Raw genomic sequence first — 14,904 nt, 5'->3', positions numbered from 1 at the left:
TGCCTGGTTCTCAAAGACGAGGTCTGCACAAGTATTTCGCGAGGCAGCCGTGAGAGGCATTACGAGCGAGAGGAACGGGATGTTCTTCCGCATAAGTGGTAGGAAATTCGTGTTTGTCTTTATATGTACGTTAAAGTTCCCACCCACACTGCCACCCTGGCAGGTGGCAGTTAATGGTTGATCCCGAGAGTTCGCTCAATGTTGTCAGCGCTAACGCATGCAGCCCACATCTCTCTCTCATCATCTCACGTACCCGCTATTTCAGAGAACACAGCCACAACATTGTGCAATGACTTTCTCCAACTAGCTAACAGCCTGCTTTTTGGTTCCTGTAATATGAGCTATATACAAGTTGATGCACTTTAGAAGTGTGATCTGGATTTATGCTTTTACAAGGCTTAACATCCCAAAGAGACACAGGCTATGAGGGACACTGTAGTGGAGGGCTCCAGATAATTTTGACCACCTGGGGATCTTTAACATGCACTCACATCGCACAGTACATGGGCCTCTAGCATTTCGATTCATCGAAATGCGACCACCGCAGCCGGAATCAAACCTGCGTCCTTTGGTTTGGTTTGGTTTGTAGGGTTTAACGTCCCAAAGCGACTCACGCTATGAGAGACGCCGTAGTGGAGGGCTCCGGAAATTTCGACCACCTGGGGTTCTTTAACGTGCACTGACATCGCACAGTACACGGGCCTCTAGAATTTCTCCTCCAAAGAAATTCAACCGCCGCGGCCGGGATCAAACCCGCGTCTTGGGTCAGCAGCCGAGCACCATAACCGCTGAGCCACCGCGGCGGCTAAACCTGCGTCCTTTGGGTCACCAGCTGAGTGCATAACTAACCATTGAGCTATCGCAGTCGGCACTTTGCAAATATGAAACAGTGGCCTGGGAGCAGTTATGGAAAACTTTGCTGTGCGTGCACTCAACACCTTAACAAGCTCAGTTCACATGCTCTTATTAAGCGACGTGGTCCGCTACATAAGTGGCCCTTATGACAAGTGTGCGAAATAAAAAAAAAAGTGGCCCAGTGATTGTGTAGGGCAAATTTCAAAAGCATAGAGTTGTCACAATGACTGCCACACTGCAAATCGTGTTACCACATCAACAGACGAGCAAGAACAGCAGGTTTTGTTAATGCGTCAGTGCATTAGAAAGGTGTCAATTAATGACACCAAACTGCCAACACTCTGAGAGCCAAAGTAATGACTTTGCTGCTGAAAAGCCCCACTATGGCGGATAGGCAGACATGGTGATGGTGGGAGGTGTGAGTAAATTTTTAAGGCACAAAAAGATGCTGTACATGTATTTCTGATTCCACAAAAATAGACAACGGATCCCCGTTAACCTTTCGTTCCTCCATGGGTGCCATTTTTTGTTGCATCAAAGCCATCAAGCCTATTACTCATAGTTTCGTAACAAAAGCTCTGTGATTTCAAGAATGAAAAAAGAACTTTCCATGTGAAATAGTATGACACAACAAAGAAGTAAACGCAAAAATATTCACATTTATTGGACCGTTGAAATGCGAGATATGGCATCTAGAGAGATAATGCGGGGCAGTTGTTCCATACTTATTCACCATATGTGACCGACGTCTAGTTGTTGGTGTACTTTGGTGGGCGCTTCTCAACAAAAGCAGTCATGCCCTCCTTTCGGTCTTCCTGTTGGGACAATATAGGAACTACAGTTACTTAACTGGAACACAGGCACTTCACTGCACGAAAAACTAAACTACCTTGTCAAGAGTTATTTTTCTCGTATCAGAATCTCTCAGCATAGAAGTCAAACCTCGAAATAATGAACACTGATATTACAAATAATGGGCATATCAAACTCTAGCTAAAAAATTATTTACAAACACATGAAATTTTTACTTGACATAAAGAACGCGGTTGGCCATAAAACGGATAAACCAAACTCCCAAGCAATGCCCGCTAGGACGGCAGGCAGCAGGCTTTGCCACACTACGTTCATGACCGACGGTGGAGCGGCAAGTATTTGCTCCAAGGTTCGCGCTGTTATCTTGCACTTGCCAGCAGCGCCCCGAAAGGCACAGCAGTGTAAAGGGTTGCTGGCCAGGCAGTCAGCACACATTTAGGCCTCGTACATTCGTCCACAGCAACCCGGAAGCATCAGCATGAAAAGTTGTAGCCTTACATTAATCGTACTATGTTCATGTCAGCTGCCATGAAAATGGTGAAAACAATGACAGCTTAGCTTAGTTGGAGCTTTACTTGCCGCCAATGTGTGCTGGCAGTGCTGTGTGGTGAAGACAACCTAACTGGCACTTGGTTTTTTCCAGCTTCCGGAAACTGCGCTAAAACTTCCAAGAAGTCTTCTCGTTTCTCTAGAAAGGATCGCCAGAGTTGCCATCCCTTCACTGATCAAGCTGCGCTGCTCTTGCTTGCATTTCTGATTAAATTTTACATTACGAATTTTGGCGACATCAAACTATTTTAAGATTTTTTTACCTGTTCACTATTATTCTAGGGTGGACTGTGATTATTCTACATGACGAAGAAATTTAGAAATCACTTAATTGGATTATATGGTTCCTTCGAACTGAAGCTCTGGTACCATCAACACCAAGTGTGTCGAAAAGGCTCCTCTAGATTCGAACCCAACACAGGTTTTAAAAAATTAATGGCTTTCTTTGAGTATGAATAATTGAGAGTCGGATCTCGACCACAATGTGCTGTGCTGACAGTCTTGGTAGACTCGGCTACGGGTGCCATACCATACCATGAGCAGTGTGGAGAGCACAAAAAACTTCCACAGTTGGAAAAAAAAGAGATGCAAGGAAGAACAAGTATTTCACTAGGTGGCACACAACACCAGAATAGCACACCGGGCTCTGCGATTTGGACAGACACAAACTGAACACTAGAGGCCCTGCTAGTATGCCTAATCATTCACAGTTCAAATTATTCATGGGTTCAAAACCCTAAGCATCTGGAGGTAAGATAAAATTACTTAATTACTCTGTTCATTCTAATTTCAATGGAACCCCCAAACTCAAATATCTTTACACCCTCAGCTAAGAAGTGTGCCTGGCTCTAAAAGCGAGTGACAATCAGAAAAAGAAGTGCCGATCAGCCGATCACTCACCAGGGCAAAAGAGGCATGGAATAGGCGCTTTTCAACTCGCAAACCTTCCTGTAGTGTTGTCTCGAAGGCTGCAAGGAACACAAAAAGTAGCATTTTTATTGCTGACACCAACGAGACAGGCTATCAATGCTATTCGACACTAAAGTAGAATCTGCATGATACAACCGTGGATAGTACAAAATTCGGTATGACATGAATAAATAAGAGTCGTAAAGTGATGTCCCATTTGGGGAATTTCCCCTTTTTCAAAGAATTTTAGGAGTAAAATTTAGTGATGAGAGATTTTTACGGAGTTTCGAGGAACTTTATGGAACTGAAATTTCTCCCAATTGCCCAAGTTTTCAAGTTAGAGCCGGGAAAAATGACCTGAAATAGGGATTTTTGGAGGCAGCATGGAACACTGTTGCAGTGCAGAGTAAAAAGGACTGTAACAAGCGACTGATCCCAGGGGTGGTGAAATGGCAACACACGGCACTGGAGTCCACGAAACCGCCAACAACAAGAGTGCCAGGCCTTGCCCTTTCCTCTGTCTAAGGGGTAGTACAGACAGTCTTCACACTTCAGTCTTCAGACTTCAGCCTTCACACTTCAGCCTTCACACTTCAGTCTTCAGATTTCAGTCTTCAGACTTCAATCTTCAGACTTCAATCTTCAGACTTCAATCTTCAGACTTCAATCTTCAGACTTCAATCTTCAAACTTCAATCTTCAGACTTGAATCTTCTTTGCAGGCCAGACAGTCATCGCCTACAAAAATTCTCTCTTTTTTTTCCATTGCTCCAGCTGTCGGTCGCTTGTGCTAATTTTTTTTACTTTTTATTGTGCAACATGCAGAAATCCGGCTGTTCCAAACATTCTGCCACACCAATAAGTTCGATACAAATGCAGGAGCCACGACCACACCTGCAAGCACTAAGCACTGCCCCTACCAGTCTCAGAGTACGCACCGCGAGCGCCACAAATAAATTACATCAGCTGTGAACACGTTTCTGTAAAGGCCCCTCTCCTGCACGAGCATGCAGACTGTGGTCGTTTTTTGATGATACGAATATTTTCCGCGACCCCCCGAGAATGGTATCACTGAGATTCTACTGTATTCTGTGGTCTATGTTTCTGCTTAGTTGATGTAATAAACAATGCCCCAGTGTGGGCACTGTATCATTGCATATGCACAAATAAATGAAATAAACACCGAGTAGTATGAAAGAAACATCAGACACTACACAGCAGCTCCTCGGGGGGTTGTGGAAAATATTCGTATCATCAAAAAATGAGCACAATCTGCATGCTCAAGGAAACAAACACAACTGGCAGAGTGGTCAAGTTGCCGCGTGACAGCAACGCATGTATTCTGGTGCACTTTTGCGCTTCTTTGTCTTATTTTCACGGTGGCAACTGTCGGCCACATTCCGAGTGGCTGTGATGGCCCCCCTCACCGTGGTTGACGCTCTCCTTGCAGAGGGCCACGGACACCTGCGAGTAGCTGGCAATCTTCTCGGCCAGCTTGATGGCCTCCTCCACCAGCTGGCCCGGGGGGAACACACGGCTCACCAGGCCTGCGCAGGACGAGGAACAGCGGTACGTACAGTACACACATCTACATTACACATCCCACATTCTCAGGTGATACAAGGGTACAGTGGAACCTCGATTACATGTCCCCTGATCGTGTGACGACCGCATCTTACGATGAATTAGCAAAGCCGCCACAAAAATAATGCATCAAAAGCCTCAATGACATGACACAAAATTTTACACCCCCATTTCAGGGTGATGATCGGCGGGAACAGTCCAGAGTGAAAAATGCTGCTCGAGCACTTCAGTGCTAGGAGTCACATCCCCCCAGATTATTCCACAGCAAGTAATGATGCAATCTGAAGCACGATTCCTTAAGATGACAGTTCTGCCAATGGCTCAAGAGGCTCGGACTCGACACATGCGAATCGAGGCCGCCGGTGCAACACAGCTCTTGCCTGGCAAGCTTTTCTGTTTGCTTCGCTGGCTCAAGCATAACAAAGACCAATTGTATGTTCATACCAACATGAAGTTATTATGCTGATAGCAACTGGTAACAAGATTAGACCTTTCTATGATCAGTGGTGGCTAGTTCAGTAGCACCTCCCGCTGCTTAGACGTCAGTGCAGAGCACGTTAGGCTTAGCGACACCGAGCAAGCAACGCACTTTTGCCTGGTGGACCGCACGTCGCTGCAGGAAGCATGTCACCGGCATTGGTGCCCTCTAGTACCACATTCATGCCGCAGGCAAACGTTTTTTTCTTTATGATACATACGAATGCCTAATACAGGAACTAGTGCCTAAATTGAGGAGTGGGGGCAGTTCTAGATGTCTAAACAGACATGTCATTGGCATGCTCGCCGAGTTAGTCACAAAATATCTTCACACAGTCCAAGCAACTGTATTTCTAGTGTGTTGTCGCAATCAATTTTGAGGTGCACGCAACGTGTACCAAGCGTGCAGTGCAGGCAGGGAGCGCAAGCGTACATTGACTAAGCCGCGTCGTCAACGCCAAAATGCCTCCTGGCTGTGCAATCCCAGTAGTAATTCACTCGGAAATAAAATAGGGGTGCTTTAAGTGCGTGGGGTAAATAAATACCTATAAGTCACTGTCAGCCAGATTGGCGGGTGCGTCTATTAAATGAATGCTGCCGTTGTGTGAGATTTCAGATTATATGACTGCTAGACAATATGACAGTCACATTCAGTCCCCAGACAGCCGTATACAGTAGAACCCCGTTCATACGTTTTTCACCGGACCGGGAAAAAAAAAGTAACAGCCGGGAAAACGCAACAGTGAGGAAAGCACCGAAAATTAATGAAAACAGTGCAGCTTTGACTTGAAACAATTTATTTCCGCAAATTGACCCTAGGACTTTAAAAAATCGAGAATGGTGGATTGCAGTTTCTTTCGCTCGCTGGAAAAAACAACGCGTTTCTCAATAGCAAAGGCCGTATTGCTGTCAGCGTCGCTTTGCGGTGCGGCCACACCGCACGCAGTAGTGCTGTGCAGTTCATGCGCTCACTGCAGTCCACACTGAAGCGACGTTGTGCACAGCGTCAAGCACTGAAATGTTCGTAGGCTGCTCGCCGCGCTGCTCCGCGTAGGCCGCCCTGACTGCCTGTCGACTGCGTTTAGTACGTCCAGCTTTCCTCAAGGGGAAGCGCCTTCCGCTTACGCAACGCTATCACGCCATCAAAGCACGACAAAGATGTTGTTGCGACTGAGAGAAGGATGAAAAGGAAATTGCACGGGCCTGCCAACTGGCTCCAGCCGAGCCACCACCGCTGTCACTTGCAGATAGAGGAGAGTTAAAAGATAAAACGAAAGAGTGGAAGAAAAGAAAAGACGCGCGTCGCAGCAACTGACGCTGGCTGAGAAAAAAAAAAGATAAGCGACCGCAGCCGCGCGCCTCCTCGTCACCACCTCCCAAGATAGAGATCGCGGCATTCGGCATTCGTAGAGTTACTGTATATGCTACCTTTGGTAGCTTATACAGTAACTCTAGGCGTTCGCGAGGCAGATAGCCATCTAGTGGCGGCCTCTCCAACTCGCGTGCGGCTTCTTGCAGCCAGTTCCGTAGCCAAGCCTGGCCAAGACTCGTCAAAAATCAAAATGCCGGTTGGCGCGCATTGCCCGGTTGGGTTCGGGCAGCCCGGTTGTGACGTATCATGCGGGATCGTTTCCTCGGCTACGACGTAACAGCGGGGTTCCCGATACATTGGATCCTATGGAAGCTATGCCGGGACCCGACGAAAACGACGTAACAGCCGGGAAAACGCAGCAGTGAGGAACGTAACAGCGGGGTTCTACTGTAATTGAAATTCTACTATATACCACAAAAAAATAATAATATAATAACAATACATAATAATAATAATAATAATAATAATAATAATAATAATAATAATAATAATAGACAACAGGATCAGATGCACAGTGACTACAAATTTTGGTTGCCTGTTCTTTGGTTAGAATGACTTGCAAGACAAGAGTATGCACGGATCACTATATGCAATTTGTCTATTCCTGGTAAATATTTCATAATTAAAGCTCTTTGTGTTGTCTCAGTTTCAGCAGCCAAACGTTGGTTATAACATCCCAGTCAAGGTGATGTCATGCAAGGCATATGAAAAGAGCCATATAACAGCCATTTTTTCAGTCATTGTCATTTAGCTCTTGAGGCAGGCTGGAGTTACAAACTGATTCGGCAATCATAGAGCAGTTCTGCTACGAACCGCACGCCCTGAAGTCCAATTTGATGAAAAAACCACTAGTCAGCTACTGAAACAAACCAAAAAAGCATGACAAAAGAAATTAAAGTATACAGATTACTTACAAGTAAATTTCACATGGTGACCCATGCACAATAATGTCTCGCACATCATCGCCCAAACATTCAGTGCCACATACCCCCTTAAAGGTGCACTGAAGAGGAATCTGAACTCGTCTTTTTGCCGCGGGAACTCGATCTGCACGTTCCTAGCATTCTTAGAAACTGCGACCTATTGCCCTGTGTGGCCGATTTCCCTGATTAAATCGAATTAACACCCGGCTCCCGCCTTTTTTTAATTCTGCCTCGTGCGGTGGGCGGAGTCGACCAACGCATGGAGCGCCTTTCAGCCAGTCCCGCGGCGGCTGGCCGCTCTGCCATCGGTGGAGTAATACGTAGTAGTCCGTAGAAGCAAATAGTCCACGCGTATTTTTATTTCTGCGGGCTTATTTTGCGGCTATATTATCCGCGAATGAAACTATTTATTCACGGAAACGTAAAAAACAAAATAAAGCAAAAGCAAAGCCTCCACGGAGCTGGCTGCAAGGCACTCCACGCGTTGGTCGACTCCGCCCACCGTACGAGGGAGAATTAAAAAAAAAAGGCGGGAGCCGGACGTTAATTCGATTTAATTAGGAAAATCAGCCACACAGGGCAATAAATCGAAGTTTCTAAGAATGCTCGGAACGTGTAGATTGAGTTCCCGCGGCAAAAAGACGAGTTCAGATTCCTCTTCAGTGCACCTTTAAGACACACAGCAGGTTCCCAGGCACGTACCATATTTCTCAGCCTCGGCCGCCGTAATCTGGTTCCCAGTAAGCACCATCTCCATGGCCCGCGACTTTCCAATGGCCTTGGTCAGGCGCTGGGTTCCGCCCGCACCTGAAATAGGGAAAGAATTCATAGCCCCTGTCTGCCAAGTAACAAACTTAAGTCCACGAGATGCAATCAGCAAGCACCTCCAAGCGATACGAGGCCTCAAAACGCTTTCTCATTCACTGACGCAAACACATTTTCCCACGTATACTTGGATATAAGCAAATTTCGCTATGCTCCAAGTTCAAGCAAGCCCAACTCCTGTGCTACTTTCGGCTACACTCACGAAGGAAACGATGGTTACTTGCTAACTAACAACAGCAGCACAGCGAGCGATAGCCAGGTGTGAAACCACCGCAAAGACAAGCACATGCTCTCCTAGCATTCAGTTGTGCGCAAGCTATTGCCCACATTAAGGAACATTCTTTCATACAAATCCCAATAGCACAGTGGCTCTCAAACTGGGTTCTGCAGAACTTTTTGGATTCTTCAGCCTAGAGTGCTTTATGGGTTTCAGCACATTTTAGGAAATGGCTTGCGGCAGCTGCTCCTGCAGTTCGATATCTGGCCTTTTTCTTGCTTATAATAAGAGCTGCATTTTCAGTGAAAGTACCCTATCTGTGTTGGAACATGATAATCAATCAATACAGGCCAACTTCTGTTTGCCCCCACGGTCCCTTCAAATGTTTTACCTTTGTAACCACACTTGAATAACACCATCTGTCGGGCTAGTTGGTTGCGATCCATATGTATCAGCAGCGTGAACACCACACAGGAAGAAGAAGGAGAAGAAGGTAAAGAGCGCTGACAGATCTAGCCCGACAGATGGTGTTATTCAGCGCTCTTTACCTTCTTCTCCTTCTTCTTCCTGTGTGGTGTTCGCGCTGCTGATACATATGTAACCACACTCGCTTTAAAGTGATACTGAGGACACATAGGAGTTGGCCTGTATCATCAGGGTAGCATATTTTAATTACAAAGAAATCACTCTCATAGAAAATTGAGCTTTTATAAGCTAGAAAAGAATAAAAAAAGAAACTAAATACATGTGTCACCATTACCGGCCGCTTTTACAAGTAAAATGAGTGAGTCGACACTGATTTTTGGGCCCAGATCACGGAGGCTACGGTACATTGCCGTTTACTTCAAAACGGGGGCAACCCGTCGTTTTTAGTAAGGATGTCACGAGTTTGAATCGACTGGCAGGAATATTTCGAAATTTTCTCGCCGCTAAATGTCTTTTGCTGCCACACAAACGTCAACGTAGCCAGAAAGAGCTACAGAGTCAATTTTTACAGAGAACAATAATTCGCTGCAGCTGTCCTTAGCGTCCGATGGCCTCGAGGGCCACTGTTAAGCTAAGCCCTAATGTTTCTTGCCCATTTCTGAAAAGAATTTGCGACACTGAAGACGAAAGCTCATTCCTGCATTTCTCAGAGACTGCTGCCACCCGGCACTTGTGCTCTTCCAGCAACTTTGGAGGGTGTGCTCACCCGGCAGGGTTCCCAGGATGATTTCGGGCTGTCCGAACTTGGCATTCTCGCCCGCATAGATGATGTCGCACATCATGGCCAGCTCACAGCCTCCGCCCAGCTGAAAGGAAGAACAGTAAAACAGCAAGTTGAGCGAGCGAGTTGGTACATACTTGAAGAAAACCGCGCAGCAGCAGGGACAAGAGAGAAGACGGGACCCATCCCGTTGTCTCTCAGTCCAGACTTCTCTCTTGTTCTGTTGCTGCGCTGTTTTCTTCAAGGAAGAACAGACTGTGCTATAGCCACCCCATCCTGTAGTGTACTCCACAGAACCCTCATAAACACCTGGATCCAGTTGGCTTCAGCCAAATCAGAAGTAAAGCCAAGCACAAGAAGGCTAAAAAATTACAACACTGTTGCAGTCCTTCTCAAGGGACGTGCATCTTCTCCTCTTTAGTTCACAGTTCACTGTGTAGTTCACGGTTCAAGTCTTACACTTGAATGATGTTTTCTGTATTTCCCTATTGTAATTTATTGATGATTTTGTGCTTTCTGGATGCCCTGTTTTTGTGAAAACTGTAACCTGACTATGTGTTCGTTTTTATTTTTTTTGTGTGTATGTCAATGCTCCCAACAAAGTCTGCTCCTATGCCTTGTAACGGCTGCCTGGGCCTCGTCAAGCTGTATACCTACAGCTTTTAGTCCAGGCAGCCGCCAGAATTTTCTGGAAAATAAATGAAATTGAAATTGAAATTGAAATAACACCGTCTGCCGGGCTAGTTGGTTGCGATCCATATGTATCAGCAGCGCGAACACAACACAGGAAGAAGAAGGAGAAGATAGTACAGCGCTCTCTACTATCTTCTTCTTCTTCCTGTTTTGTGTTCGCGCTGCTGATACATAAAGCCTTATACACTGGCTGATATGACTTATCTGCAATTTTTTTCCGGAAGAAAGGCCATTTGCGGGGGTGTGTGACTTACACATAGGTGCAACTTATAGAGCAGAAAATATGTTACTTTTATTTGGTTTCCGCTCTCTTCATCACTGCCTGCTTCTGCTAGTGCTGGCAGCCACCCACAGCCCTGACTGTATGCAGGAGTGAAGAAAACTGGCCACCCTACACAGTGCGACTGCACTCACCGCATAGCCGTTGACGGCCGCAATCACCGGCTTGATGGAGTGCGCCACCTTGTCCCAGTGGCTGAGGAAGTTGCCCGTGAAGCACTTGGCAAAGGTCATGTTCTGCATCTCTTTGATGTCAGCGCCAGCTATCACATCATGGAGAGAGACCGGAAAAACCATCAGTCATGATGTACGAACAACCACCATAAATACTAGTATCACCCTAACGCACGGTTATGAGTGCCTCTCAGATGCTAGGGCACGTCAAGGACTGTTAAATGGCATGCGACAAAATGAAGCACAGCAAAACCATCTTGCGCTTTGCACTGCACGGTGCTGCAAACGCTCCCCCTTTTCTTCCCTTCTCTATTCCTCACTGAACTTTTACTACCTTTTCTCTCTCGGCAGCCTGCGCAGTCTTCTTTCTACGTTCATAGCCAGCTTGACTACATTTATTTTTTTCCCTGCGCGCCACTGTGCGCTTTGCCGCATGGCCCCGAGGTCTTCCAAAAGTTGGCTTCTCCTTGCGCCTTACAAGTGTGGTGGTGAAGCCATCACGAAGAGTGCCATTTTATCGTCTTTGGGATCCATTTGCCTTTGAATGTTGGCCTCGCAATTAAGCTTTTACATGTCTCTGGCTCTGAGACGTCTTATACTGCATGTGTGCCGCAATATCACCATTTCGCAAGAAGTACATTAGCCATGGCCAAATGCTCATTACTGAAATAGTTTCTTTACTAAATACGTCTTTACCATAAATGGGACCACAGGTTCATGTTGCTAGATCCAACTCTACTACAGCAGGGTTCTACTGTATTCTTCATAGGCACAGAAAGGCTGCAGAGTTAACGGGACTGTTCAAAAGAAACGATGTTTCCTTCAGTTTCCCAAGCATTCATGCCTTTTTACGCAACACAAGCAACACTGCAGAAATAATATTTGTTCAGCAAACAAGTCGCAGTAAATATTAAACCCTGTGAGACATAACCACAGTGCAATCAAGAGAGCATCACAACATACCATGTATTACGATCCGAGGTGGTGCTAATCAGTACACGGAAAAAGTAGCGCGGTAACTGAAGAGGACGAGGCAAGGACAGCACAAGCGCTTGTCCTGTCCGGCAAAGGCCTTACCGGCAAAGGCCTTCTCGCTGCCTGTGAGGACAATGCAGCCCACCGACTCGTCCTTGTTGAGGGCATCTATTGCTTCCCCCACCTCAGTCATGAGGGCACTCGACAGAGCATTCAGGGCCTTGGGGCGGTTCAGCGTCACCAGGGCTACATTTTGCTGGGCGCCTTTCTTCTCTACAAGGATGTTCTCGTAAGCTGAGGAAGCAGAGAAGACAGCAGCCACATTTCATTTCCAGTTGTGCATAAAGTCTCTCGGGATACAACTGTGGTTATACAAGAAGAACAGACTGTCCTTAGAAACACTCCAAAACCTTGCCACTCTTTATATACCGTATTTTCCGGTGTATAAGACGCACCCTTGTATAAGACGCACCCCCCATATATGCAGGCTGTCATTCAAAAAGTTATTATACAAGACGCACCCGTGTATAAGACGCATCCCAATTTACCCAGTTAGGCTAGTGAGGCTTAATTAAACATGCCTGTGCGACCATTGCAAAATGCACCTTACCTGTGAGAAGTTCTTAAGCACCGCTAAGTGATCGAAAAAGGCAACACTCACGCCATACCCACCCACGTTTTAGCAAAAAAAGAAAAAAAGAACGAAGGAACTCTCCTTATGTCCATAAGAACATTTTATATTAACTTAAAACCTTCGAAGTCTTGATCTTAAGATGTGCTATCAAAAAGCACGCCCATTTCTGGAGGCGACCCAACTGAAACATTTTCTTCGCACTACATACACGGAGCAAACAAAGTTGCAAAGGGTGACTGAAAGAAACGCCGGCTTGTCTTGACAATGGCGAGAAATGCGATTGTCACCATCTTTTGGCATTTCACATTACTTTTGCTTAGGGCCTGCGAAACGGTAGCGGGTTTATGATTCCGGAAGTCGTCATCCCCACCGTTTAATAATAAAGTTGCTCTCGGTGGTCCCCGTATTGAAGTATTAACCGTGTTAAAACCGCGTTATTGGTAGTGATGTTTTTTCGGTGAAAAAAGCTTGAACATGGACCTGAGTAATTTCTGAACTCGCAAAAAAAAACCAGAAAAAATTGCATATAAGACGCACCCTTGTATAGGACGCACCAGCAAGATTTTTGAAAAAAAGCCGCGTCTTATATACCGGAAAATACGGTACTCTCTAGCATCAACAGTATAGCAAGATAAGCGCAACAAAATTTAATCTTAACATTTCTAGCACTTTTTTTTTAAAAACGAGATTTATTGCCTCAGGACTTTTCACACAAAGCTTTATGTCACCTTTCAGCACAGAGTTTTTGTTCCTAGCTCAATACGCAACACACAATTACACACAATTTCAATCCAACCATGCAAAACCAACATCTTACAGTCACACTTCCTGGGAACATTCAAGATCAAGACTGCAATTGACTTTCTGAGTGTACAGCTACTACCCGGAACAATGAGTATTTTAAACAAACTTTAGGTAACACTGTTTTCCAGTAACCTTTTATGACTTTTCTGCACATGTTCTATGCATTAATGCTGTGTGCTTTTATATACATTCTAACTTACACAACTCCCCTTGCAAATTCCTTTCACCGTTTGGCTTCACTTGATTTCCCAGAGGTGCTTTTACAACCTAAGGCAGGGGCACATATCCCTATAGCTCTCAGCTATTCCTAGGAAATAAAAACATGGGCTGGTATTAAATATTTTTTGTGTATGTATGTGAACTTAAAGGTAAAAAAAGTAGTACAGAAGTTCTATCACAAAGAAAGAATTCAACTCATCAAGAGGTTTGTAGATAGGTAAGCTATTGTGCTATGTTGTCTGTTATTTATCAAAGGTTTAGAGGTTGGACAGTGTACAGGTATTTTTTTTTTTTTTTAGTGATAAAGACAGCCACGTGGGCGATCGCACCATCTTATCACGACACTTCCGCGAGATGTCGCAACTGTTGCTAGGAGACCGATGAGAGAAGGCACGGCGTATTGTGCATAATGAATTGACCAACCAGGAAGTTCGCACAGGAGGACGCAGAGAACACAACGCCTTCGTTTACAACACCTCAGTGTCCAGTGCAAACAACAAACATTACACGGTCATGGAAGCCGACGTTAATCTGCCTGAGTTGGCAGCGGTTACTCTGTTACTTCGCATTTCTATCGCTCAAGGTCAAGAAACACGTGAGCATAGTCCACGTTGCTTAATAGCATCGCTTCGCTTTGCGACGTGATCGCTGATTTGCAGTGGGCCGAAGTCCTTCTGCTTTTCTCAGGTGTCGTACACCAAGAATAAAAAAAAAAACGAAAAGAAAACCCTCGAATGCGCTCATACCAGGCTTCCAGTTCACCAGTGAGCGCATGCTCGGGAAAAGTGTCATTAGTAGGAAAGCACAGATAGCTGAAACGCACGGACAGCGAGACTAGGTAGCTTTTCGCCCAGAGGTAGAAATCTTGCCGTGTTGAATAAAAAAAACGTGGCATTTGAAGCGTCTTTAGGATACTTTGCTCAAAAAAAAAAGTGTCCAAACAAAAAAAAAGTGGAATCGGAAACAAGACTCGATTGCAGAGGGCTATAAGTTTTACGGTTTGTCTCGTGAACCAGAAACGTGGCACAGGCATTAGTGAAGACGCAACCAACATAAATTTGAAGCAGCCAATGATAATCGCAACGACACCACTCACCCGCAGCCGCAAATCCGCGCCTCGCGAGAGCCGGGTGCCTCAGCTGTTTCGCGCTAAGAAGAAGGGGCCTGAACAAACCAAGGCTGCTCATTGTTGACAAGAATGGGAAGGTGGCAAGTGAAAATAAAAGTGCGGAATTACGTATCTGTGACTGCTCTGGCTATTAAAAACCACTACTACAACAGGGCTGCTGGAAACACAACCGGCGTTAACTCGGTACCTTCCCACAGAAGCCGAAGATGATGATGCGAAAGGCGGAAGTGGAAAGACGAAAACGGAAGCTAGATAGGAGTAAGTAGT

The 14,904-nt window shown here is 45.6% G+C and overlaps 1 protein-coding gene across 1 annotated transcript; it reads right to left on the bottom strand.

The window, feature by feature from the left end:
* Window positions 1-1,494: 1,494 nt before the first annotated feature.
* Window positions 1,495-14,841, bottom strand: LOC149349047 (enoyl-CoA hydratase, mitochondrial-like). The gene is made up of 8 exons (XM_089541134.1): window positions 14,605-14,841; window positions 11,954-12,145; window positions 10,838-10,965; window positions 9,716-9,815; window positions 8,184-8,288; window positions 4,553-4,672; window positions 3,118-3,185; window positions 1,495-1,670 (listed from the first exon to the last, which is right to left on the bottom strand). Exons 1-8 carry the CDS (start codon window positions 14,693-14,695, stop codon window positions 1,605-1,607), a joined length of 870 nt encoding a protein of 289 aa, XP_089397260.1. The 5' UTR covers window positions 14,696-14,841; the 3' UTR covers window positions 1,495-1,604.
* Window positions 14,842-14,904: the final 63 nt, after the last annotated feature.

Source organism: Amblyomma mixtum, chromosome 4 (assembly GCF_055824585.1).
Source record: "Amblyomma mixtum isolate Tamu chromosome 4, ASM5582458v1, whole genome shotgun sequence".
NCBI classification, from domain to species: Eukaryota; Metazoa; Arthropoda; class Arachnida; order Ixodida; family Ixodidae; genus Amblyomma; species Amblyomma mixtum.
Note: the sequence above shows the minus strand (reverse complement) of the source record. Positions and strands in the feature narration are given on the sequence as shown.